The following is a 23,974-nucleotide window of genomic DNA, read 5'->3' as shown; positions in this document are numbered from 1 at the left end:
TACAGTTCCAGCTTTGATGCTAGAATTTAGAGAGGGAAGGAACCTTAGAGATCATGTTATCCAGTCCCCCTCACTTTATAGGTGAGACTCAAAGGGTAAATAGCAGAGCCAGGATTCAAATTCAGGTTGTTAGTCTTAAAATCCAGGGCCATTTTCATTGTGTCTCTAGATCCCACCATCTCAGAGGTTGTCCCTGAATAGGGAGAAGGGAGAAGGGACATTTTCTGGGGAAGAAAGACTTAGGAATGGTTACAGACCCAGTGGAACTGAACAGAACTCCTCTCCCCCATACTAGAGGCAAGACTGATGGAGTTGATATGACCACAAGAGGGGACAGGGATATACCAGGCTAGGAAGTCTTCCTTTAGGAAGGGTCCTGGATGAAGCCCCAGCCTGTGTAAAGCAGGCGGAAGGAGAGGAAGACAACTGTACTTAGCTTCCTGGAGCGTTTCTTTCCCTCAGCTTTTCCCTCCTGCCCTCCAGGGACCTCAGTGTGCCCTCACTCTGCCCTTTTTGCTTCCCTTCCTTGCTGTCTTATGGTGCTCAGCACTGATGCCATGAGTCACTGACCCTGAAGTAATGGACTTTCCTTTCTCTAGCTTCTGGCCCTGCTACCTCGGTGGCATCCTCAGGGATGCTTTCTGGACTAAAGCAGGTGCAGGGAGGAGTGGGTAAGAGACAGCTCTGAAAAACTAAGAGCCAGGGACAAAAGAGAGGCAGAGGAAGGGTTGGGTGTGGGTGGAAGGGGAAAAGCAGAAATAGAAGAGAGACAAGCATAATGGTGTCCTGGAAGAGGCATGAAATTTGGAGGCATTTCCCAAAGGGGAACTGCAGAGACAACCTTAGCTTTTCATCTGTGAAATGAAGGGTTTTGAGCAGATGAACTCCAAGGCTACCTTATGACTCAGGCTTCCATTCTGACTTTGTCCTTGGCTCTCTGTGACCTTGAGCAAGTCACTTAACTTTTCCAAGTCTTTGTCTCCTTCTGTATAAAAGGAAGGGATTGAATTAGATGATCTCTACATTTCATATTCTTAATCCTATGAGCCTATGAATTGAGAGAGACTTGTAGAAGGAAGATGGAGGAAGGGGAGATAAACAGGGGGAAGGGTCACAGGCAAGAGCTTTCAGGAATTGGGGAGAGCTGGGGAGAAGAGAAAGAGAAAAAGGCACAGAAAGAGATTAAGAGGGAAATTTAGAGGGATGTGTCCTCCTGCCCTCTGCTAATAGGGCAGAGGCCTGGTTCTCTCTCACTTCCTTCTTCTGGGCTCCAGCTGATTTGCCAAAAATATACTGCGATTCTGGGTTGAATGGTAGCCATGTAAATGTATTTGTGGTTGTGTTGGTCTGAGTGGAGATATGACTGTGACTGTAAGCATATGTATTTCTGAGGGGGGGCTGGGCAGGACATTATTTGTGCTTCAGGAGAGTGTGTGAACCTGAGTCTCTTGGGTTTTGTACTTGCAATTCCTCGTATCTAAGGGCAAGGACTGTTTGTCCTTGTGTCTGGGAGCTTCTTCAAGGCTGTCACTCTCTTCTGATTGGGGAAGATCTACTTCTTGGGTTGTGGCCAGTTCTCCCCCTCAGACCAGGGTCTTTCTCAGAGGTTGTGCTTGGGAATCCCCTAGAAGAGGGGCTTCTCTTAACTATTGTCCCAGTCCTTTTTCCCACAGCATGGAGCCCTGAGGAGGGGGTGGCAGGTGGTGCTGAGAGTCAGGTGAGATGGATGGGCTGTTGCTGAGATGTGATGACGGCCAGTGGCTGGGGAGGCCCACAGAGGCCTCAATTCATTTCCTCAGACAGCCCAGGGGATGGATCAGAAATCCAACTTGAACCTTGGGCCCCCTAACCCTCTGCTCCTCTACCATGCTTTAGACTCTTTGGCCTGCCTGCCCGACCTCCTCCCCCATATCTTGGGCTCAGTTACCAAGGCATTCCTCCCCCATGTCCCCCACAAGCTCCCTGATCCCATCATAGTTTTCCTCACCTTCTTCTTCACCTGACCCTGGGGTCTTGATTTGGGGGGATGGGTAGCTGTAGTCAGAAGAGTTCGAACCAATGAGGGCTGATCTCTCCATCTCTCCTCCAAGCATATGGGCAGCCTTGGGACTGAAAGGCATCTATCTACCTTAGAGTTTTATCCTCATTTAACAGATGAGGAATTTGAGGTCTAAGGGGGTGCAGAAACTGGACTGAGGTGTCAGTAAATAGAGGTAGAGTCAGAACCAGAACCTAGGTCCAGGTTTCCAGTCTGGCGCTTTTTCTGGGAAAAATGCCAAAGTGTCAAAAGGATCAAAGGCAAATGGAATTCTCTAGAATTCCATCTCCCTGCAACCAGTCCCCTTCCATAAGCCACATAGTTGGGAGAGTCTCTCTCTGGGGCTGAACTTCTCTGAAGTCTGGGCGACTTACTACAGTAATCTCTTTCCCTCCTTTCCCTACCAGTGTGGGGTACAGCTTGTCACCACTTGCATATTTTAAAGGATGCTTGTTTCCCTGCATGGTTCAAGGGGTGGGCTTAGGGAAAAGAGGATGGAGGCAGGACCAGAAACAGGACGAAGTGGGAGGGTGATTCAGATTGGGGTGTTCTTTGGTAGGTTTATCTTGGCAGGTGGCACTGGGTAGCTTACAGGTTAGATCTCCTTAAGTCTGGTCTCCGGAGCTAGAGAAGCCATCGTTCCTGATTTTGAGCCTCAAGGGCTGACCCTATAGAATGGGACAAACGATAGTCTTTGAAAAACAACAGGATGGCGTCACCAAGGAGATCTCTCCTTGAAATCTTCTCTTGAAATCCTCCTTTAGACTGGGCTTACTCAAAGATGGGCCACATCTCCCCCAAACAGAAGACAAAGTACTTCTTGAACAGGAAAACCAAAAAAGAGTGCCCCCTACCTCAGGTACAATGAAAATAGCCCTCCCTCCCTTCCTTCTCCCTCCTTTCCATAGCCCCCACACATACATAGATCCACACCTAGGAACAGAGAGTGTTGAGTCCAGCTCTGATGCTCTACATATTTTCTGCCCTACCTGATGGGTTGGAATGTGAGTCTGTGTTCCAGATTCACACTCCATATTCAAGTCATTTGAGCCCATAGTCTGTAGGGTGAGGCTCAGTGTAGTTCTCCCGGTACTGAGACGGCTGTCACTGTGTGAATAGAACTTAGTGCAGCTATGACTCCAGCTTTGGGAGCTTGTATATGTGACTGCATGTTTAATTGTGTGTGCCAACCACTGTTTCAGATTAAATCGTGGATGGTGTCTGCCCAGCCCCTTTCTCTCCTTGTTCCCTTTGTTTTTATGACCTCATCTTCTGTCTCTTTCTCTCCCCCTCCCCAGATATCAATCTTTTCACAACTGATTCCTTCAAAGGCTTTGTCATAGTGTCACAGCTTTCTAATCCTCTGTTGCCCTCAGCCTCGCTGTCTCCCCTACCAATGTCAATTTGACTGACTCCCTGCCCTGAAACTACTCACTCATTCTCCCCTCCTGTCCCCCTGCCTCACTTAGCCCCCTCACCAATGCCAATTTCACTAATTCCCTACTGTTCCTCCCCTCCTTGTTTCCCTGCTATATTCTCAGCCTCATTGTCCCCTAATGGCAATCTCAGGGACTCCCTCCTGTATCTCCAGACCTTTTACTGTCCCATCCCATATTTCCTCATCTTTAACTTCATAACATCCCCACCACACACACAAACAGACACTGCATTGGGTGCTTTTCCTCTGTATTGATTTAACTTCTAAGATAGACAAAAGTTTTCAAGAGCTAAAGGAGATATGGGGACAGGACAAGGGTGGGTGAGAATATTGAGGAGATGGCTAAAGAAAATATCAAGGTGACTCAATGGATTGAGAGCCAGACCTAGAAACAGGAGGTCCTGGGTTCAGATTTGGCCTCAGATACTTCCTAGCTATGTGACTTTGGGCAAATCGCTTAACCTCCATTGCCTAGCCCCTTACTGCTTTTCTTCTTGGCACTGATACAAAGTATTGATTCTAAGACAAAAGGTAAGGGTTTAAAAAAGGAGATATCTATCCTTCCCGAATATAATTTTGATACTCCTTTTTCTTTCCTCTTGTATCATTTTCATTCTCCTGGTTATTGTGTATAGCCTCCCTGCCATTGTGCTATCAGCATTTCTTGTTACAGTTACTCTTTTGTTGTTGTGTTATTGTGCCATCACCATCCATGCCTCTGTATTGTCCTGGCATCATTGGACTGTGTTGTTTTCATATTATGGCATTATTTCACTGTGATTTTTTTTTAATGACTTACTGACTCAGTGGTCTCACTAGACGGTCAGTTCTTACGTCTCCTCATGCAGCTGGATGGACCGGAGATGCTGCCTGGGCCTCAGGAGGTCTCTGGGGGTGGGGGTAGGGGAGGAAAAAAGGGGGGGTCCTTTGGAAAGTTTCCTTAAAGTTCCACATTCTAGAAACAGGATTCCAGGGAACTGGAGTTGGGTTCCCTGCCCAGCCCTGAGGGAGGGTGAGAATCCAAGGGGGTGGGACAACATTCAGAGTTGGGGAGGGAGAAGCAGAGATCTTTGTTTCTGGTCAATGGATCTCTGAGGAGGACAGGAGAGATGGTGGGGGCCAAGGAGAGTTTCACATCTGTGTTTCAGGCTGGCTTCCTGGGGTCTATTCCACTGCATCCATCCTGTTTCTGCCATTCATCTGTCTTGTCTACCTCCTAGGAAAAGGGATCAAAGGGGGGTGGGGGACATGGAATGGTTGGATCTTTGGTGTAAAGACTGACAGGCAAGTGGGGGCGACTCCCCTTTCCCATTGACCATACCTCCTCCCCTCTTCCCAAACTTTCTGTCCCTGGCTACATAGGCAGGAATTTAATCTCACAAAATCACAGAATGTAGTGCTAGAAGAGATTTGAAAGGGAATCTAGCTAACTCCTAACTTTAACAGATGGGAATGAATGGTGAAACTGAGAGTTATAAAGAGATTTTCCCAAGGTCACACAAGGAATTATCAGAGATAGGATTTACAAGGGGTTCTTACTCCGAGTTCCATTGCTGTTTCCTATCCTACCTTGCTAGCAGTCAAATCGAAGTGTACAATTCATCCAAGGACATGAGGGGAGAGGAGCAAGCATTTGTTTATAAATTTCATCACATTTGTTCCTCACAACTCTCAGCTAGGTATTATCCCTATTTTACAGTTGAGGAAACTGAGGCAGAGATTAAGCATTTTGCCCAAGTCACATAGCTAGTGGGTGTCTGAAACCAAATTTGAATTCTGGTCTTCCTGGCTCTGGGTTCAGTGCTCTATTTTGCCACCAGCTTCATAGGTCTGACATCGAGTCAGACCAATCAGTGATGGGGCCAGGGGTGACCCCCCCAACCTCCAGAGACTCCCAGGTCCCCACATTGAGGTTTTGAGGATGTTACAGGGGAATTTGTTGGAATTTAGTAAGTCAGAATTTCCCCCAAAGTTGGATTTTTCTCTAAGGTCACGTTATGGGAACCATATCCCCAATCCTGCCCTATCTCCTTTGATTAAGAAATTTATTGATAGGAACTAAGGGGGAAGTGGGTGGTAAATGGGGAGAGGGTCCATTAAAATGTTATTTTGTTGGGGCAGCTAGGTAGCTCAGTGGATAGAGAGCCAGGCCTGGAGACAGGAGGTCTTAGTTCAAATATGACTTCAGACATTTCCTACCTATGTGACCTAGGACAAGTCACTTAACCCCATTGCCTAGCCCTTACCTCTCTTCTGCCTTGGAACCAATACTCAGTATGGATTCCAAGACAGGTTTTTTTTTTTTAAAGTTGTTTTGTTGTTCATTCATTTTAGTTATTTGACTCTTTATGACTCCATTTGGAGTTTTCTTGGCAAAGATACTGCAGTAGTTTTTCATTTCCTTCTCTAGATCATTTTACAAATGAGGAAATGGAGGCAAACTGGGTTAAGTGACTTGCCTAGGGTCATGCAACTAGGAAGTGTGAGGTTAAATTTGAACTTAGGTCTTCTTGACTCCAGGCCTGGTTCTGTATCTACTGTGCCACTACCTGTCCCCCGTTAATATGACCCGAATCTAGATACTAAGTCCTGTGATGACTGAGGGGGTGGGGCTCCCAGCCTTCCACTCCTCCAAAGCATTGGAGGCCCTTCGTTAACAAGTGTAATTAAGACTCTTTGAGGATAGACTGGCCCTGGCCTTAATTGGCTTGTTAACAGGAATCCCCCCAACTCAGCAGGTCTGTTCTCCTGACAGGGAAATAATTAGCAGGAGCCTTAATAAGAAACTTTCAGAGGCTCAGGCTTTAGGTATAGCCCTACCTAATCACTCGACAGCTATTGATTGGAGTCTTTGTCTATTTATCCATCTGTCTCACTAAAGGAGGTATCCATGTGTCTGTCACTCCATCCTTTTGACTATTCTACTGAGCAGTAGAGTGGAGCAAGGGGTGAGGTACCCATCCATTCCTCTACTTGCCTTCCTGCTGATTGGGAACTAATCACTGGGTGCATCTAGGAGTGAGCGAAACTTTTGGCGGAGTGAGGTTCTTGTTATCTTCCTTGATCAAATTGCTCCCTTGCCTTTTTTCCTATCCTCTGTGTTCACTCTTCCCTGCTGAAGACATATATAACCCTGGAAGGGAGGAGCAGTTGGGAGTTCAGGCCTCTTCTCTGGAGAGAATGTTTTCAGCTAAATATAATTACAGCCACCCCCATCTGTCCTGCTGTCCACTTTGAGGCCAGAAAAGCTTTCTCAGTCAAATTTCCATTATTTCTGCTGTGACCTGAGGTTATTTCCTTGGAAAAGGGGTGCATCTAGGCATCCTTGTGCAGGTGGGGGGAGATAGCTGCTCTTTGTGAGGGCTAATGCCATCGAACACATGGGCATGTGAGGAGGTGGCTCCCGTGAATGTGAGGGAATGAAATCCATGAAGAACTTCACTGAATGCTGGAAAGCACATTGAGCAGAGTTACATGTGACAGGATTCTTTGATACTGGCTTGAAGGTGACTAGAGGGAAGGATGTTGGTTTGATCGCTAGCTTTCCCCTCCTACCCCACCAACCCCTATTCACAGAGAGAGTAGGAGCTATGTTTAGGGCAGGGCGATAGAGGCAGAGGGGAGCCAAATGAACAGACTGATGTCTCTGTCCATTTATCATTATTCCCCCAAGCCTATCCTGACCCTTTCCAGTGGGTAGAGCATTGGATCTTGGTTGCTATGGAGAGAGATGGAATAAAAAGAAGGCGGTACCCTTACCTTCTTCTAGTCTCACCTTACCAATCTAATTTCTCTCCCCCCCCCCCATAACCCCTTGTTGCAGTCACAAATTACACCCCTCAGTAGTCTGTGAATGGCTCAGCTTTGCTCCTGCCTCCATCTATGCTCGTACTCTCCATCCCCACCCTCCTCTGTGACAATCCACCTCCCAGACATTTTTGAATCCCACCTGTTCAAATCCTACCCCCTCCAGAGGGGCTGTCTCTGGCCACATGCTGATCTACTCCATTTCTGATTTCCTTCTGCTTGGAATCCTATCCGCATACTTCTCTTTGAGCACATACTCTACTATATTCTTTTGGATCTCCTGCACACAAGTCTTATCTCCCTAACCAGGTTCTGAGCTCTCCAAAGGCATATCCCTTGTGTTTTTCTTCTCTGGCATCAATCCCCACAGTGCAGCCAGCATGGGGTTAGGCACACAAGGTGGCTTAGTAGACACTTAATGACTTTCATTCCATTCTTCTAATGCAGGGAGAACCATTTGAAAGCATGTGGTGTGGTGATAGAAAGTTCCTTTGGGCTGAGGGAATTTAGAGTCATTCACTAAATATCTATTGTTGAAGCATAAGATCAAGGGGGGAACTATGGAACTGTGAAGAGGTTAGGCCTTGGAATCAGGGAGATGTCTCTGATACATGCTAGCTATGTGACCATGTGTGAGGCACCTAATCTCTTAGTGACCTTAGGGAAATGTCTAAGACAAGGGCTCTCAATTTCGGGTTAAGAATTCTTAAGAATATTTTAATAATTATTTTTAGCATAGTTTCATTTATAATCCTATATATTTTATTTTACTCATTTAAAACCATTATTCTGAAAAAGGGTCCATAGTCCTCACTAGACTGCCAGAAGGGTCCAAGAAACAAAAGTGACTAAGAATCTCTCATCTAAGAATGTAAATAATAGGTGAGTTGTAGATTCGAAACAGTACAAGGAGTTTCCACTCCAGGAATTCCTCCCACCAATGAAATCACAGGTCCAATTCATCCCTGTCCCCCTCCCAGCATCCATCCCTCCTAGTGTACCAAGCATGGTGTTGGTCCATGAAGATACAAAGATGAAAAAAAAATTCTCTGTCCTCAAAGAGCTTAAATTCTAGTAAAGGGTTGAGTAGATGCATAAATTATGATAGAGTAGATTAGAATAAAAGATCTGGGGGCTTAGGAGAGATCTCACAGTGGAAGATTTCAAGGAGAGAGAACTTCTCTCCAGGGGAGGTAATCCAGAGAAATCAGGAAAATCTTTGTGAAGATGGTAGCACCTAAACTGGACTTTGTAGAGGAAAGATTTGCACAGATAAGCTAGGAATCTATACCAGGCATGGAGACTACCTGCCCAAAGATTCTGTCCATGCCTCTGCTTTTAGCTGAGCTTGTTCCTCAACCATCTTAAACATAGGAGGGTCTTTCCTAGGTCTGATGTCACAGAGGAAAAGAGACAAAGGCAAGTGAATGACCCTGAAAGGAATGATGTGCTCTGGTGGACCGTGCCCTGTCCTGGAGCTTGGGGAGAATGCTTTAAGGGGAGGTCATTACTCTGTGACCTTGGACAGATAACACAAGACCTCCCCATTCCTTTTCTCAACTATGTGTCTCTCCCTTTTACCCTAAATATCTTTCTCACTCTCTAACCTTTTTCTCTTTGTCTCTGTTTCCTCCCACCTCCCTCTGTTTCTCTGTATCTTTCTACACATTTCTCTAGCCCCTCCATTTCCCCCCATCTCTGTCTCATGCATACTCTATTTCTCTCTCTCTCTCTGACAGGTGCTCCCTTGTTCTTCAGCTCAGTCACGCCTTGGTTGCTCAGGGCTGGGGGGAGGAGGAGGGTGTTGGTTTTGGCTCTGACAGGCCCCCTCCCATGGGGCAGGTGAGCTGACAGGCCTGAGTGCCTTCTCTCCCCTCCTCAAGCCTGCCTGGCCAGGGTTCGATTCCCGACACCAGGTGACAGCTGCACAGTGATCTGTCTCCAGGCTCCAACTGTTCTGCCCATAGTTCCTGCTGCTGCCGCTGTTGTCTAGACCCTGACCTGTATTCAGGGTTGTGGGGGTAGGGTAGAACATGGAAGACTAGTTTGCAGGCTGAAAAGAATGAAATGGGAGGGCACAGTAATGAGGATATTGAGGACACAAGGGATATTGGGGACCTGGGGATGTGGATAACAGAGAATCACTTCTTGGACATTGAGTCAGAAATAGAGCTTGTCTGGGGTTTCCTGGGTCCCAGGCCCCAGAGAGGAGTAAAATTTGAATGAGTGTGTGAGTGTGTGAGTGCGTGCGTGCGTGCGTGCGTGCGTGCGTGTGTGTGTGTGTGTGTGTGTGTGTGTGTGTGTATGATGAAGGTGTCTGAGTCCAAGAGTGTATATCATTAACTCTTGCTTAGTCATCTGTGAATTATCTGGGACTTCAGCATCATTCTGTCCTTACAGACATCTTCCTGAAATAAACAATATCAAGACAGACACCCCAAAATAAAAGGAAGTGTCTCCATTGATTTTGGTGTCAGGGTCAGGATCAGTCAACGTGAGAGCCCATGTTAAGCTTGAGGTAGATACCCCATCTGGGATCAGGACTAGGGACAGCATCTGTCTGGTTTGGGGTCATTGTTCAGGTCAGGGTCAGTCAGTGAAGGATTGAGTTGATATTTCTAATCTACATTATATAGTCTAGTTTATATTTCTAGTCTCAGACAGCAGGTTCCCTGAGCTGCTAGAGCTGGGGAAGGAGGGCTATTTTCAAGTGAAGAAATTGAGCTATTAGTGTGATTAGTGATTGTTCTTGAGAGACTAAGGTATACATAATCACAAAGCCGTTCACATACAACAAACATCTAGATGTTCATAGATCTGGTTTGAGCAGTGGAAATAATCAGAGATGGGAGTGGGGCCCAAATCTTGGGTGCGAAAACTGTCCTTGACAAGGCTGGGATGTCTGGGATGACCTGTCATCTGTTTCTTTTCAGATACTCATGTGCTGTATGAACGCCTGGGCTCAGACGTGACCCTTCCCTGTGGGACAGCAGCCTGGGACACAGCGGTCACCTGGAGGGTCAATGGGACAGACCTGGAGGCTGCTCACCTTAATGGCTCCCAGCTGGTCCTTGAGGGCCTGGACCTCAGCCACAGTGGTCACTATGCCTGCTACCAGGGCTCCTCCTGGCACCTGCACTACCAGGCCCTGCTGCATGTGGGCAGTGAGTACATGACCCCTGACCAGGATCCAAGTGAACAGAATCATGTAACTGAGCCTGAGCTTGTTATCTGGCTAGTGCAGTGATGGGCAAACTTTTTAAAGAGGGGGCCAGAGGAAAGGAAATGCTCATCTGTCAGTCTGTTTCTAAGGCAACTCTTTTTGAAGTTTTATTTGTATCCTACTCATTTTATTAGTCAGATTAGGAATAATGCTGCTTGGTGGGATAGAACATTTCAGGGGGCTGCATCTGGCCCAAGGGCTGTAGTTTGCCCATCACTGGGCTAGTGGGTGGTGACACTGATCTCTGACTCTTGTCTGTGTTACACCTGGGCAATGATTTTGATCTGGGCCTTACTTTTCTCATATGTAAAGTGAGTGATTGGACTAGGACTAGTCTGATCTCAAGTTTACACCAGGATCTCTAATCCTAAAACCTTTACCTCAGCTCTGGTTGTTTCTTCATTCAGTTCTTATCTCCTGCAAGAGCAGTCATGACGGGGAACCAATCATTCAAAAATGTCTTTCTCTGTTGACTGGTGCAAGATGGGATATTTTGGGGACAATCCTCAAATTTCCCCTTGAGTCAGTTCCTCCTAAGTAAGCGTTCTCTGCCCTCACATCACTGAGAATTGACTGTAATACCGTCGGGCTGGGATCTCTCTAGATTCTCCGAAGGAGTAGGGACAATAGAATCTTGTGTGAAGGTTTGAGGGAGGTGGCAGAAGAGGTGTCAGAGATTTCAGACAGAAATCCTGGCAGCAGCCTCCATAAACAGTAATTAAGGTGAAATGCAGGTAACCTGAGAAATATCCCCCCTGGGCTGAGAGGGTGGGAGTGGCCATTGTCCTTGTGTGGGTATGTAGGAGAGGTGGGTTGTCTGGTCTTTGTGTGAATGTGGCAGGATTTGTGTGGCGGTGTTGTGCGTCCGTGACAGCGATTTTGAGCGTGTGTGTTATATGCCTTAATCCTAGGGAGCTCTGGGAGGAGGCTTAGAGGTGGGAGACAAGAACTAGGAAGCCAGCAGGACCAATGACCACACAGATACACTGATAGAGGCTGAACTAAGGAGACTGGGGCTGCTCAGGTCTAATCAGACAAGGGCATTGGAGCAGAAATGAATATAATTGCCTGTAGTTTAATGTGAGTCAGAGTCAAGCTTCCCCTTCACCCCCACCCCCTTTTATTACTGGTTTTGCTTCCAGGGGAGGAGTATGGTTCTATATCCTTTCCTTGCTGCCCCATCCCAGTTTGTGGGTGTGGATACTCTTTATCTCTGCACATACTTGCATAAGTCATGGATCCCAGCCCAGAGGTCTTCCCTTCTTCCCAAGTGGAGGATTTTTTTAACCCTTACTTTCTATTTTAGTATCAATTGTACTTATGTTAGTATGTATATTATATATCATATTATATATAATAATATGCTATATAGTATATATAAGATACAAATATATTAGTATAAAATCTAATAGTATATATTGTATATAAATATATTAGTATCAGTTGCAAGAAGGGCAAGGGCTGGATAATCAGGGTTATGTGATTTGCCCAGGGACACATAGATAGGAAATGTCTGGAGTCAGATTTGAACCCAGGTCTTTCCAAGTCCAGGTGGGGCACTCTATCCACTCAGCCACTTAACTGCCTCTGAGAATGGACACATTTCTGACCAGAACCTGGCATTAGGACAATTGTAAGAGGTGGAATAAAGATTGGGCAACCAAGTGAGTAGTCCAAGAAGCTAGTGGGGTAGTGTGAGGACTGAGGAGAATTCTGAGATGCCTTGGTGGTGAGTGAATGGCCCATGTCTTAGGAACTGTTGGATTGAGGAAAGAAGAGAGTTGGAACAAGAGAAAGTGGAAAAATGAGTGCTCTCGCCCTTGATATTCTCTCTTTCTGTCTCTGTCTCTCTCCTTTCTGTCTCCCTCTGTCTCTCACAGACAGACACACACACAGACACACACACATACATACACACAACTGAGAAGATGAAATTTCTCTTCTGAAGGAGACAGGTGGAGTATATGTGTATGTGTGATAACAGCTGGACAATTAGCTAGTCCTACTAGCTGAGAGGCTGTGACCTAGAGGATAAAACTGGGAATAGGAAAACTTTGGTTCAAGGCTCATCTCTGATAAATACTGACCAAAACTCTGGATGAAACTCTCCATTCTTAGTATGGTCCTGATACATTTGTTGTTCAGGTGGGTCTGACTCTTTGGGATTGTATGGAACTACATAGATTGTAGCACCTCAATACTGTCCATGGATTTTCTAGAGTCCTTTGTCATTTCCTTCTCTAGTGGATTAAGGGACAGTTTGTGTCTGAGGCTGGATTTGAACTGAGGTCTTCCGGACTTCAGGCCCAGTGTTCCATCCACTGAGCTACCTAGTTGCCTCTGCCTGGGACATAGTCACCTAATAAATGCTTATCAACCGATAACTTCTCAGTCCTATCCCAGGCAATTTGTAAGTTGCAGAAAATATGCTCATTTCCATTGGTAGAAGGCTTTTTTTGGCTTGGGTTGTTTGTTTCACTGGGAACTTCCTATACCATTAGATTATGAACATCTTGAAAGTAGGGCTGCCTTGTTTTGCCCTGCATCCTCAGCCCTTAGCACAGTGCCTGGCACATGGTAGGTAGTTAATAAATATTCATTGACTCACTACACTAGTGAAATCACAGGTCCTGTCCAGATATTCTTACTCCCCTATAAATTAAAAACCCTTCATTGTCACGAAGGCCTCTGAGTACCTTGTACCAAGGGGACAAAGTTAAAAAAAAATGTTGCCAGGCTGACAGACTCCGGAGACAGGGATATTATTTTTTTTTAAAACCCTTACTTTCTGTTTTGGAATCAATACTGTGTATTGGCTCCAAGGCAGAAGAGTGGTAAGGGGGTCAAGTGACTTGCCCAGGGTCACACAGCTAGGAAGTGTCTGAGGTCAGATTTGAACTCAGGACCTCCCATCTCTGGGCCTGACTCTCAATCTACTGAGCCACCTAGCTGCCCCCAGGGATATTATTATTATTATTATTTTTTTAAACCCTTAACTTCGGTGCATTGTCTCATAGGTGGAAGAGTGGTAAGGGTGGGCAAAGGGGGTCAAGTGACTTGCCCAGGGTCACACAGCTGGGAAGTGGCTGAGGCCGGATTTGAACCTAGGACCTCCTGTCTCTAGGCCTGACTCTCAATCCACTGAGCTACCCAGCTGCTCCCAGGGATATTATTTTTAAAGAAATTATATTTGGGGTGAGGGAACGCTCTGATTTCTTCCTGGAAGGGAAGTCCCAATGCAGAAGCTGCAGAAGCTCCCTTCACAGTTGTAGTTTGTCCTTCACCTGCAACTTATAGCTTTGAGAATTGCCTGGGCTTATTACTGAGCATCTTCTCTATGGAAGGCTTGGTGTTAGGTAGGATACAGAGACAAGAAACACAGCCCCTGCCCTCATCAAGCTTATAGTCTAATTAGATACAAAATACACACATGAAACAGAGAAAGATGCTTGTTGATCAGAAGTCAGAGTGGGGGTAGCACAGTGGATAGAGCCCCAGGTCTGGATTCAGAGGACCTGGGTTCAGTCTTGGTCTCCAGTAGTTCCTGGTGGTGCAACCCTGGACAAGTCACTTAAGCCCCTATTGCTCTTCTGTTTTAGAATTGATACTTAGAAGGTAAGGGTTTAAAAAAAAAGTCAGAGTGGGTGGCTTAGATTCCAGTTCTGTAATGAATAGGGTGGGGAGGTCAGTGTAGGCTGGAACCATTAGGGAGAACTTTTTGGAGGAGGTTGGACCTGCACTGGAATGAGAGAGGAGGAAGACTGAAACTAGCTGGGAGGTGTGGGTGGGGAGGGAAAGGAATCCGGCATATTGAGGAATCCAGTTTACCGGCAATGGGAGATAAAGCTGCCAAGGTAGGTTCGGACCATTTCGTGGAGCTCTCGAATGCCAGGTGAAAGTGTTTAGATTTTGTGCGTTAGACCATAGGGAGTTAACCCATGTTTCTGAGCAGGGACCTTAAAGCCATTGGAGAACTAACTACAGGAGAAAGCTTATTGATCTGGCAGTCATGGTGAGCAGGACCCTTGCATTCGCTGTACAGAAATCTTAGCCAAGGAAATAATTCTACCGACACAGGTTGGCATCTTCTCTTCAACTTATGGCCTTTGAGAGTTTACCCAGGCACCAAGAGGGTGCCCAGGGTCACACAGTCAGTATGTCCCAGTTCAAGATTTGGACTCAGGTGTTCCTGGCTCCAAAGCCAGCTGTCTGCTCATCAGGAAACGGCTACCTCTGTATTGTGCTAGAGATAGAGAGCATTGTCCATAACTTGGATTTTTGCAAATCATTGTTTATTGAGTTGAACAGCACTGAACATCTCTGGGCAGAGGCTGGTTGGGGCATGTTGTTCCTGTGGATGTTATAGAGAAGATTCCTATGGCTTGGACTAGAAGACCTCTTGGGGCAGCTAGATGGCTCAGCGCAGATAGAACACTGACTGGGGTTTGAATCCAGCCTCTGACACTTATTAGCTATGTGACCTTGGGCCAGTCATTTAACCTCTGCTTAGGAGGTAGCTAAGTAGCTCAGTGCATAGATACTGGCTGGGCTTGGATTCAGGAAGACCTGAGTTCAAACTGGCCTCAGATGCTTACTAGTTGTGTGGCCCTGGGCAAGCCATTTAACCTCTGTTTGCCTTAATCTACTGGAGAAGGAAATGGCAAACTACTCCAGTATCTTTATCAAGAAAACTCCCTAGGTAGTACAGTCCATAGTCTCACAAAGAGTCACACAACTGAACAACTGAACAACTGAACTACTTATTGGTTTCAAGGCAGAAAAGTAGTTAGTACCAAGCAATGGGGGTTGAGTGACTCCACACAACTAGGACAAACTCTAAGACCAGATTTGAACCCAGGACTTCCTGACTCCAGGATTCACTGAGCCACCCTACCCACCCCTGAAAATATTATTTTGAAGGCAGGTATGTATAATAGGCAAGACCGTGAGCATCTCTGTAGAGTGAGAGTTTGAAAAGACTGAGACAAGAACGCAGAGATACAGACACAGGTCCTAGAAAACAAGTAGACTTGCTTAGGGTTCATGGAGCCGTGGAGTGATCCACTGGGTAGGGACAGTCAGGGAAGACATCTAGGAAGAAGCAGAGGCCACCCTTCTGAAGCAAAGGCCACTGGGCAGAGCCAACTCAAAGGGAAAGAGTTCCAGGTTAGGGAGAGGTACAAACGGAGGTGGGGAGGCAAGTGGTAGGTGGAGAACTGAAGAGCCATGGCCAAGGGTGTAGGGAAGCGGTGGGAGATGAGGCTGCAGGGATAGTTTGGGGTCAGTTTGTGGAAGGCCTGGAATGCCAGGCTGAGGACTTTGGCCAGGTCCTAGAGCCAGGGAGTGTAGAGTAGAAGCTTGTTTGGGGGAGCGGGACCTCGGGGGGCTGGGGGATGCGGTGGGCTGTGTTTACCAGGCAGAATTGCTCTGGGCCAGCCTGGAAACCGGGTGTTTGGAGAGTCTGAGTGGCTATGGGCTTTCCCTCACACCAACCCCCCGGCCCCCCCAACCCCTGCCCCATTAGGACGTTCGTGCTGTGGGCTCCCATCCCTGGCCTGCTGGCGAGATGAAAGGAAAAAGCATGCGGTTTGGTGGGAAAGGGCATGGAAAAACAACTGAATTAGGAGCAAAACAAACAAACCCCTCCAGGGAGCTACACACACACACACACACACACACACACACACACACACACACACACACACACACTCTCGGGGGCACGCAGGCAGACGTGGCTGCAGGCAGGCTCAGAGGTGGGTACCCAGGTAGTCAAACCCCCTCCCCGTGGGGTCTTTCTCCAGACTTGGGCACACGCATCCACCCTCACAGACCCGTGCAAGAACACGGGAGCGCGCTCACATGCACACACACTCATGCATCTACCCAGACAAGCTCTTCCTGTACCGATAGACACACTCATTAACACATCTATTTATGGTTGTCGCACCAGCACACACAGGCGTACACCATCGCATATACACCACTGCGCACAAACCTTCCACACTGACACTCTCCAACTCTCACGCTTGCCTTCTCTCCCTCATCACTCCCCCCTACCCCCCCGCCTGGGAGGGGGGCCTCTACTCCTCAGCTGGACTCCAGCTGCACAGAGTGGCTCCTTTTCTTCCTTTTTTTTTTGTTTTTCTTTCCTTCTTTCCCTCTGAGAAACCTGGTCCCTGTCAGAGAGGAAACCCAAGCCCTGTTCCCAGCCCCGGGGCCCCAGGGCCAGACAGCAACGCCGGCCATCCCCCTCCTCCCCTGGAGCAGGTCCATCCTTTCTCCCGACTACCCTCTTCTCCTCAGCCTGCTCTTGCCCCCAAATCAGAGACACATGGTCCCTAGCCTCAAGCCCCATCTGAGAAGGAAGGTGTGACCCCAACCCTCTGGGCAGGCCCGCTCTGGGGGCCTCTGGGTGTTTGGGGTCCCTCGGAGCTAAGCCGCACTTCCTGATTGGTGAGTCTCCCCAGCCCATGTAATGTTGGTCTCGAGTCCTGGGTCAGCCTGGGTTAGAAGAGAACAGATTAGTCTTGTTCTGCTTGACTCCACAGGGCAGGAGGAAAGAGGAATGGGCAGAGGTTTCAGAGAAACAGAATTGAGCTCGATATAAAGAAAAACTTCCTAACAGTTAGAGCTGTCCCAAAGTGGAATGAGCTGCATCATGGGGTGAGTGGGGGGCACTGGTGATGGGCTCCCTTCCACCAATAGGAAGATTTTAAGCAGAGGGTAGGGTAGAGAGGGGAAAGATCAGACTAAATCACCTCCAATGTCGAGTCAAAAAGAACCCTTGTCTGGTGAGGAGTGGAGAGAGATGGGTAGCTCTTCACATGGTTTAAGCTTGCCTCAGTTTCCTCTAGTCTGAAAACTCAGCCCTATCCCAGGCTGCTCCTTATTTTGACAGGTGGGGGAGGGATCCCTGTTCCTTGAGGTTGGGGGCTGGTCTGAAGACTCAGGACAGGTTCAGTTTCTTTCTCTTTTCCCCTGGCTCTAGGCTAAATCTTGGCCAAGGCAGGCAGAAAGGACTCTAGAGAGAGAGCATATGCTGTGGGGGGGCTGGGGGTGGGGTCATATTTATTTAATCCCAGATGAGTGTTTGGAGTCACCTCTCTGTTATCTGCTATGTGAATTATGTATGTCAGTGTGTGGTGGGGAAGGAGGGCAGGGCAGAACGGAGTTAAGAACTCCCTCAGGGTGTCTTTCCCTAGAACTTTAACCTCAGGCCAGATTTAACTTCTAGTCCCCAAAGCATGTGTTCTGAGAGTCTTATTAGCAGCCTGACCTCAGACCTATCATTGTGATTACAATCCTCTCTGAAAACTCTTGTCTTTCCTCCCATGTCCAGATACCAGTGGATTTTGATTCTCCATGTTTTTGAATTTTTTATTATTTTAAAAAAAAATCCTTCCCTTCAAAGGATCAGTTCTAAGACAGAAGAGCAGTAAGGACTAGGCAATGGGGATTAAGTGACTTGTCCAAGGTCATACAGCTAGAAAATGACTAAAACTAGATTTGAACCCAGGACCTCCCAACTCCAGACTTAGCATTCTACCCTCTGAGCTGCCCTTCTCTATGTTTTATTTTTTAAAATAATTATCCTTATTCTCAAACTTGCTCTTCTTTTTCTGGGTGTAGACTAGAGAACCAGCCATACCTTCTGGCTCTCCATGCTCCCCTTCTCACATAGCTTGTTGACGGTAGAAAAACTGAGATCTGGGAAAAAAACTAGTTTCAGATCTCAGAGCATCTATAGTGGTTAAGACAGACACCGATCTGGGAAGAGGATTCAGGAATCTGGAAGCCCAATTGGCTTAGGAAGCTAAGGAAGAATAGAGCATCTCTGGGCCCCCCTCTGCTTTGAACAGCTCAGACCTTGGAAAGCTTCTGAGCTTGGGTCACAGTCCCACACTGGGGTGCAGTAGCCCTCTCTATGCTATCTACCTCGAATGGCAGTAGAGTAGTGTGGCTAGTGGCTTTCACTCGGGTACAAGGAGACCTGGAGGCAGCGAGATTCAGGTTCCCCTTTGACTGAGTGGCCATCTGAGTGGCCAAGTCATTAATTGCTCTGATATTAACCACTCTGTGTCCATAAAATGTGGATAATCACCCTTGGACCTGCCTCAGTGGGCTCTTGTTAAGCCTCATATGAAGTGATCTGTGTAAAACACTTTGGAGACCTCAAGGTACTAAATGCCAGTTATTCTAGTTAAAATATGAGATAAAGCCACAGTCCTGCCCTTGGAGAATTCCTAGCCTGAGGGGTGGGGGGGTACGTCCTCTTCTGACTTGGAGATGTTAAGTGAGAACAAAGCAATTCCTAGGTAGAGCTAGGGGAAAGGTCCCAGACTCCCCCCATCTTGAACCTTCTATATCTTACGTTCCTTCTGCATTATTATTGCTGCTGCTGTCGCCGCCTTGGTGGAACCTCCCGCCTCCCTCCCTCCCAACCTCTGCCGGGATGTACAAAGCTAGGCTCCTCATCCCAACCTCCCCGGAAGGAATTTCCTCTCTGACTGGGGCCCCTGCCAGTGCTGGCCACTTTGTCCTCTCCCCCTAGGCCCTCACATGTGGAATCACTCCCTCTGCCCCACCCAAAGCTCTTATAACCATACTTCCTGTGTCTTCCTCCCTCCCCTTCTTCCTCACCCCTGGTCTTCTTGACCCCATCCCAATGTCTCCCCCACCCCCCAAAAAAGTCTTCTTGAGATTCTTTATAATTGAGTCTTTCTCTCCTTAACCAAGGGAATGTCAGCTCAGTGCATGAAATCCAAGTTCAGACAGGAAAGGGTATGGAACAAGGACCTTCTTAGCTTCCATTGAAGTCTCTGAGGGCTTCCTGGAGGAGGTGAGAATTGAACTTTCTCCTGAATCTAACAGCAATGCTGAACTGCTGCCCTGTGAGTCACCTCCTCTCAGTTACAAAGGGTCATAGTCTTAGAGCTGGAAGAAACCTTAGGGGTCATTTAGTTTAGTCCCTTCATTTGACAGTAGAGGAAACTGAGGCTCAGAGAGAAATTTGCCTCAGGCCACAAATGGGTTTCAAACTCAGGTATTCTGGCTCTACCTCCATCCAGGATATCTGAGGCTGGCTCAGGAGATTGTCTTGGGTTCTTCCCCTTCCATCCCTCTTCCCTACTTGTGCCTCATTTCACTAGGTGGTCTGTGAAGTGGATAGGGGCATGGAGTCTGGGAGAAAAGGGAAATACTGCTGGCCCTGGGGGATTTTCCCCTCTGGAATAAAAGACCCAGGTGAGCAATGGGTGGAAAAGCCCACAGCATTTCTTTTGGAGAGCTGGATGTATTACAGGGCGATTTCCCCTTTTTGGGCTCAGGGAGCATGAGACAAGGAGTTGCTTGTAGACTCTGGAGGAACATCTTTGGTGTTTGGGTGCTGTACAACACAGATGACTGTGAACTGCCCATGCCGAATCCCCTCCCCCAGTGCCTGGGTGTCCAGGGCCCAAGCTGCCAACATTCCCCCCCCCCCCCATCCTACCTCCGCCCTTGCCTCCCTGCCATGGGTAACTTGACCCCTGGCATATGGCTTGGCATTCCTTCATCCACATGAAAGGGAAAACTCCCAGCCTCACCGACTTGCTCTCATCTCTGATGTGACACCCCTCCCCCCTGCAATGCCCTCAGAATCTCAGGGCCTGGAGTGACCTCCATGGGTCATCCTTTTCTGCCCACCATCTTCAGGAAAGTAGCCCAGGTAGTTACCCAGAGAGGGTCACTTTCCCTTAGGGGATCCAGGAAGCCTCCCTCCTCCCAGATCTCATTCCCTGGGAAAACCTTCTTGATTTCTGCTTTGTGTTCTTCCTGCTGCAGGGTCAGACATGAGGCATGGAGGGGGTCACCCCTTCTCTCCAGCCCTACGCAGCATGTCCATGCAGACAGATCCCCCAGATCTCTGCAGACACTCGTGTGCACAGACACCTAGACCTACTTCCCATGGACTGACACATGTTTAGACATCTGGATGTGTGTATGTACACACACACACACACACACACACACACACACACACACTCTTTGCCTTTGCTCCAAGTGTTATTTCTTCTCCTCAACTCCTTTATCTGGGTGGTAGGGGCAGTGGGGGGGTTGTAGCACCCCTGGAGATGTTGAGCCTCAGGCTGGAGTCCTCTCCTCAGCCAGAGATCAGAGAAGCTGCCTCCAATCCAGGCACCCCAAATAACCTGGTCTCCATGAGCCTGAGTCCCCTGTCTAGGGTGTGGGTGGGGGGAAGCAAAGGCCCAGGGAAAGAAAAATCTTGAGAGGGGGTGCTAAGGAAAGATCTGGAGGGGACAAGAGGACAGGAAGGGAGGAGCCAAAATTAGATAGCAGGAAATGATTCCTTTGAGATGTGTGGTGTCAGTGAGTGTGTGGTGTCAGGGAGGGAGAGAATGGGGAGTGCAATTAGGGAGGCAAGAGTGTCCTTCCCCGGGACTCTCAAAGTCAGACTGGGGGAGCTGGACAGAATTAACTCCATCTGTCAGCAATCATCCCCCCTCCCTCCTTCACTAATCCCTCAATTCTCTGATTCTCCAGTTCACACCCTCAGCTCCTAGATTATTTGTGAGGTATATATCACCCTGCCAGGGGGCCCTCTCAGGTCATCTGATCTAGCCTCTTGCAACCACGTGTCTGTCTTTCCTCTTCTGGAGTCTCCTTACTCTGTTACTTCTTTCAGGGGGCTGGTGTCCCTAGGCTCTCTCTCATGCCCCCCTCCACATCTTGCCCTCAGTGCTCCCAGGAAGTCTCCCTCCTAGTTGTGGTGAGGATAGAATTGCTTTGCTGAATGCTCTCAGCAGCATACCCAGAAACAGGAGAACCCTGGGTTTGGGTTCTAGTCCTCTCTTTGTCAATAACTCCCTGTAGGGCTTTGGACAAGTCACTCTCCCCTCTAGGTCTCAAAGGGGACTCGTGGAGATGGTACCTTCATTCCCTTCCAATTCTGACAATCCACGATTCTCTAAAGCAGCAGGATCCCAGGCACCGTGACAAGTAGTTAAGGGGAGAGTAAATCTACCTGGCATTATTCATGTCATACTTTGGAGGGAGCTATGTTTCCTACCAGTGTGCAGGACAGTGCCACGTAGACAAACATGCACATACACAGCCAGCTATGCAGTGCAAGGTAGGGATGCATGCACATGCTTGCACGGATAGGGGGATCTTCTTAGAATAGTCTGTTCTTAAAGGGTTCCCCCTGTATATTGCATGTATACATCTGCATGAGGAGAGGAGGAGTGGATCAAAAACAGGTCTCAGAATTTAGGAAGCCCTGGGTTCAAATGCTGATGTTACTAAATTTCCACCTGTCCCAGGTAGCTCTAGAAGACAGAACAGTTGCCCATCTGCATTGGGAGGAGTTCCCCATGACAGGAGAGGAGACACATACGTGTTCATGTTATATGTAGACACAACCACATGCTTGTAATGCCCAGACATACACTGTTACCTATGTGACTACTTAAATACATATATACCCACAGTGCCTGTTACATGGGACTCAGAGTACCTGGGAGCAGCATCCCCATACATTGCAGGAAAGAACACAGATATAAATTTCCAGTCTGAGATAATTTCCTAGGGAATCTGGGGGATAATGGGAGGATGTGGTCTGTCCTGTTTCCTCTATTCTGAGTTTTCCCAAGAGTGAGAATCCCCTCCTTCAACCATAAATCCCTAACAGGCCCCCTTCTCCATCCCAGAGCCCCAACATGTGGTGGGGTTGGGTAGTGTTTATGATGGAGCCCAAAAGAGGAGTCTGAAGGGCAGGGAGCCATTTCTTCTCTTTCAGAAAGCCCTTCTTGACTGCCCCTACCCCCAACACCTCAATCTCAGACTCCATCCTCTGATCAGCTCCCCAGCCCCTCTAACTTCTCAACGAACAGTATGGGATATGGCCGCTTTTTTTTGCTAGTTATTATTAGTACTAATATATTTACATATATCAATTAACAAAAATCTTAGAATCTGCAGGAAGCTTTCCCTTACTGCTCCTATTCTGTCTTTACCCAATCCTTCTCACTTCACTCCTCCAAATGGGGATGGTAGGAACAGTTTTCTAGAACTGTTCTTGAGCTATCACCACTTTTGGAGGTCTTCCCCCTGCCTTCTTGTGAGGTATTCCTAAAACACCTTTGCCAGGGTGCATCCTCCCTCCTCCCAGCTTCTCCTCCCTGCAACCCTGTCCCCTTGATTAGGAAGTCCCATTTGCCATCCAATTTGTATCCATTCTGCTATAGAGTCAGAATGACTGAAAAGAATGGATGGAAGATCTTTCAGGATGCCACCTCCTCCCCATGTATTCCTTTTCTCTGCCTCCTGGTAGGGAGCAGGACCTGGGCTGAGAGGACTTTCTTTACAAACCTTTTCCACACAGCCCTATCTTTCCTTTGCTCTGGAAAATGTGGCCAGGCTGCTGACAGACAGCACATGTGGCCGGAGGTTTGTAACCGATTCCCGGCCCCAGGGGCTGGGGTGGGGGAGGTGGGAAAGGATGGGGGCCAGGGACAGGGGAGGAGAAAAGCCCCCTAAACTCCACAAATTAGGGGCATATACATATATATACACACACCATTCCCTTTCACACACCCCATTATTTCTTCCTACTGTGGTCAGGGGTTAGGAAGAAATAGGTATGAAGGTTTGTGGTTAGACACTGAGAAGAACTTTGAGATGGGGGAGGGAAGGGTGATGATGAGCCAGAGAGTTTTGGGGGGCCCCATCTCCTCTTCCCTATCTTCTTCTTTTTAGGGCTACCCCGTTAGGACCTTGAGAACTCATATTTGTAATAACCCTTCCAAATGGGCAGCTGACCACTGGGACAACTGTTGGGTAAAGAGCCTGGGAGAGCGAGTACATGAATGTGTGTTTGTGTGTGTGTATGAGTGCGAGGAATAGTAGGGAATGCTTTTCTCCCTTACTTAGTACATGTTTGCTGAATGAATGTGTGAATAACTGTACAGAGTACAAGTGATTTCACTTAGCATATTGGAGACATAAATATGTGTCACTATATATCACACTGTATTCTATATGAGACTTATTTCATATATATAACACTACATGTTATATACATTAGACATACTGTACACATATGTCACACATGTATGACTACACGCACATTTTATATATACATGTGTATTTACATAGTATATATATCAATTTATAGTATATGCCTATATAAATATACAGCATATAGGTAAATCTGTAGTAGGTGCCTACATATAGTATATATAAATTAATAGTGCATGTATATATAAATCTATAGTGTGTATATAAATCTATAGCACATGCCTATATAAATCTATATGAATATATCTAAATCTATAGCATATGTTTATATAAACCTATATGTGCATAACTAAATCTATAGCATATGCCTTTATAAATATATAAGTGTATATGCTTAAATCTATAGTGCATGCCTTTAAAAATCTATAAGTATATGTATGAATCTATAGAA

General features: G+C 47.3%; 1 protein-coding gene across 1 annotated transcript in view; it reads left to right on the top strand.

The window, feature by feature from the left end:
* Window positions 1-23,974, top strand: part of CNTFR (ciliary neurotrophic factor receptor) — a 50,707-nt gene that overhangs the window by 4,658 nt on the left and 22,075 nt on the right. The window contains exon 2 of the mRNA XM_044657249.1: window positions 10,217-10,447. Within this exon, the coding sequence (XP_044513184.1) occupies window positions 10,217-10,447 (231 nt within the window). The remainder of the gene's footprint in view (window positions 1-10,216; window positions 10,448-23,974) is intronic.

The sequence above is a fragment of the Gracilinanus agilis genome, chromosome 1 (assembly GCF_016433145.1).
Source record: "Gracilinanus agilis isolate LMUSP501 chromosome 1, AgileGrace, whole genome shotgun sequence".
Classification (NCBI taxonomy): domain Eukaryota; kingdom Metazoa; phylum Chordata; class Mammalia; order Didelphimorphia; family Didelphidae; genus Gracilinanus; species Gracilinanus agilis.
This window is presented reverse-complemented; position numbering and strand designations above follow the sequence as displayed.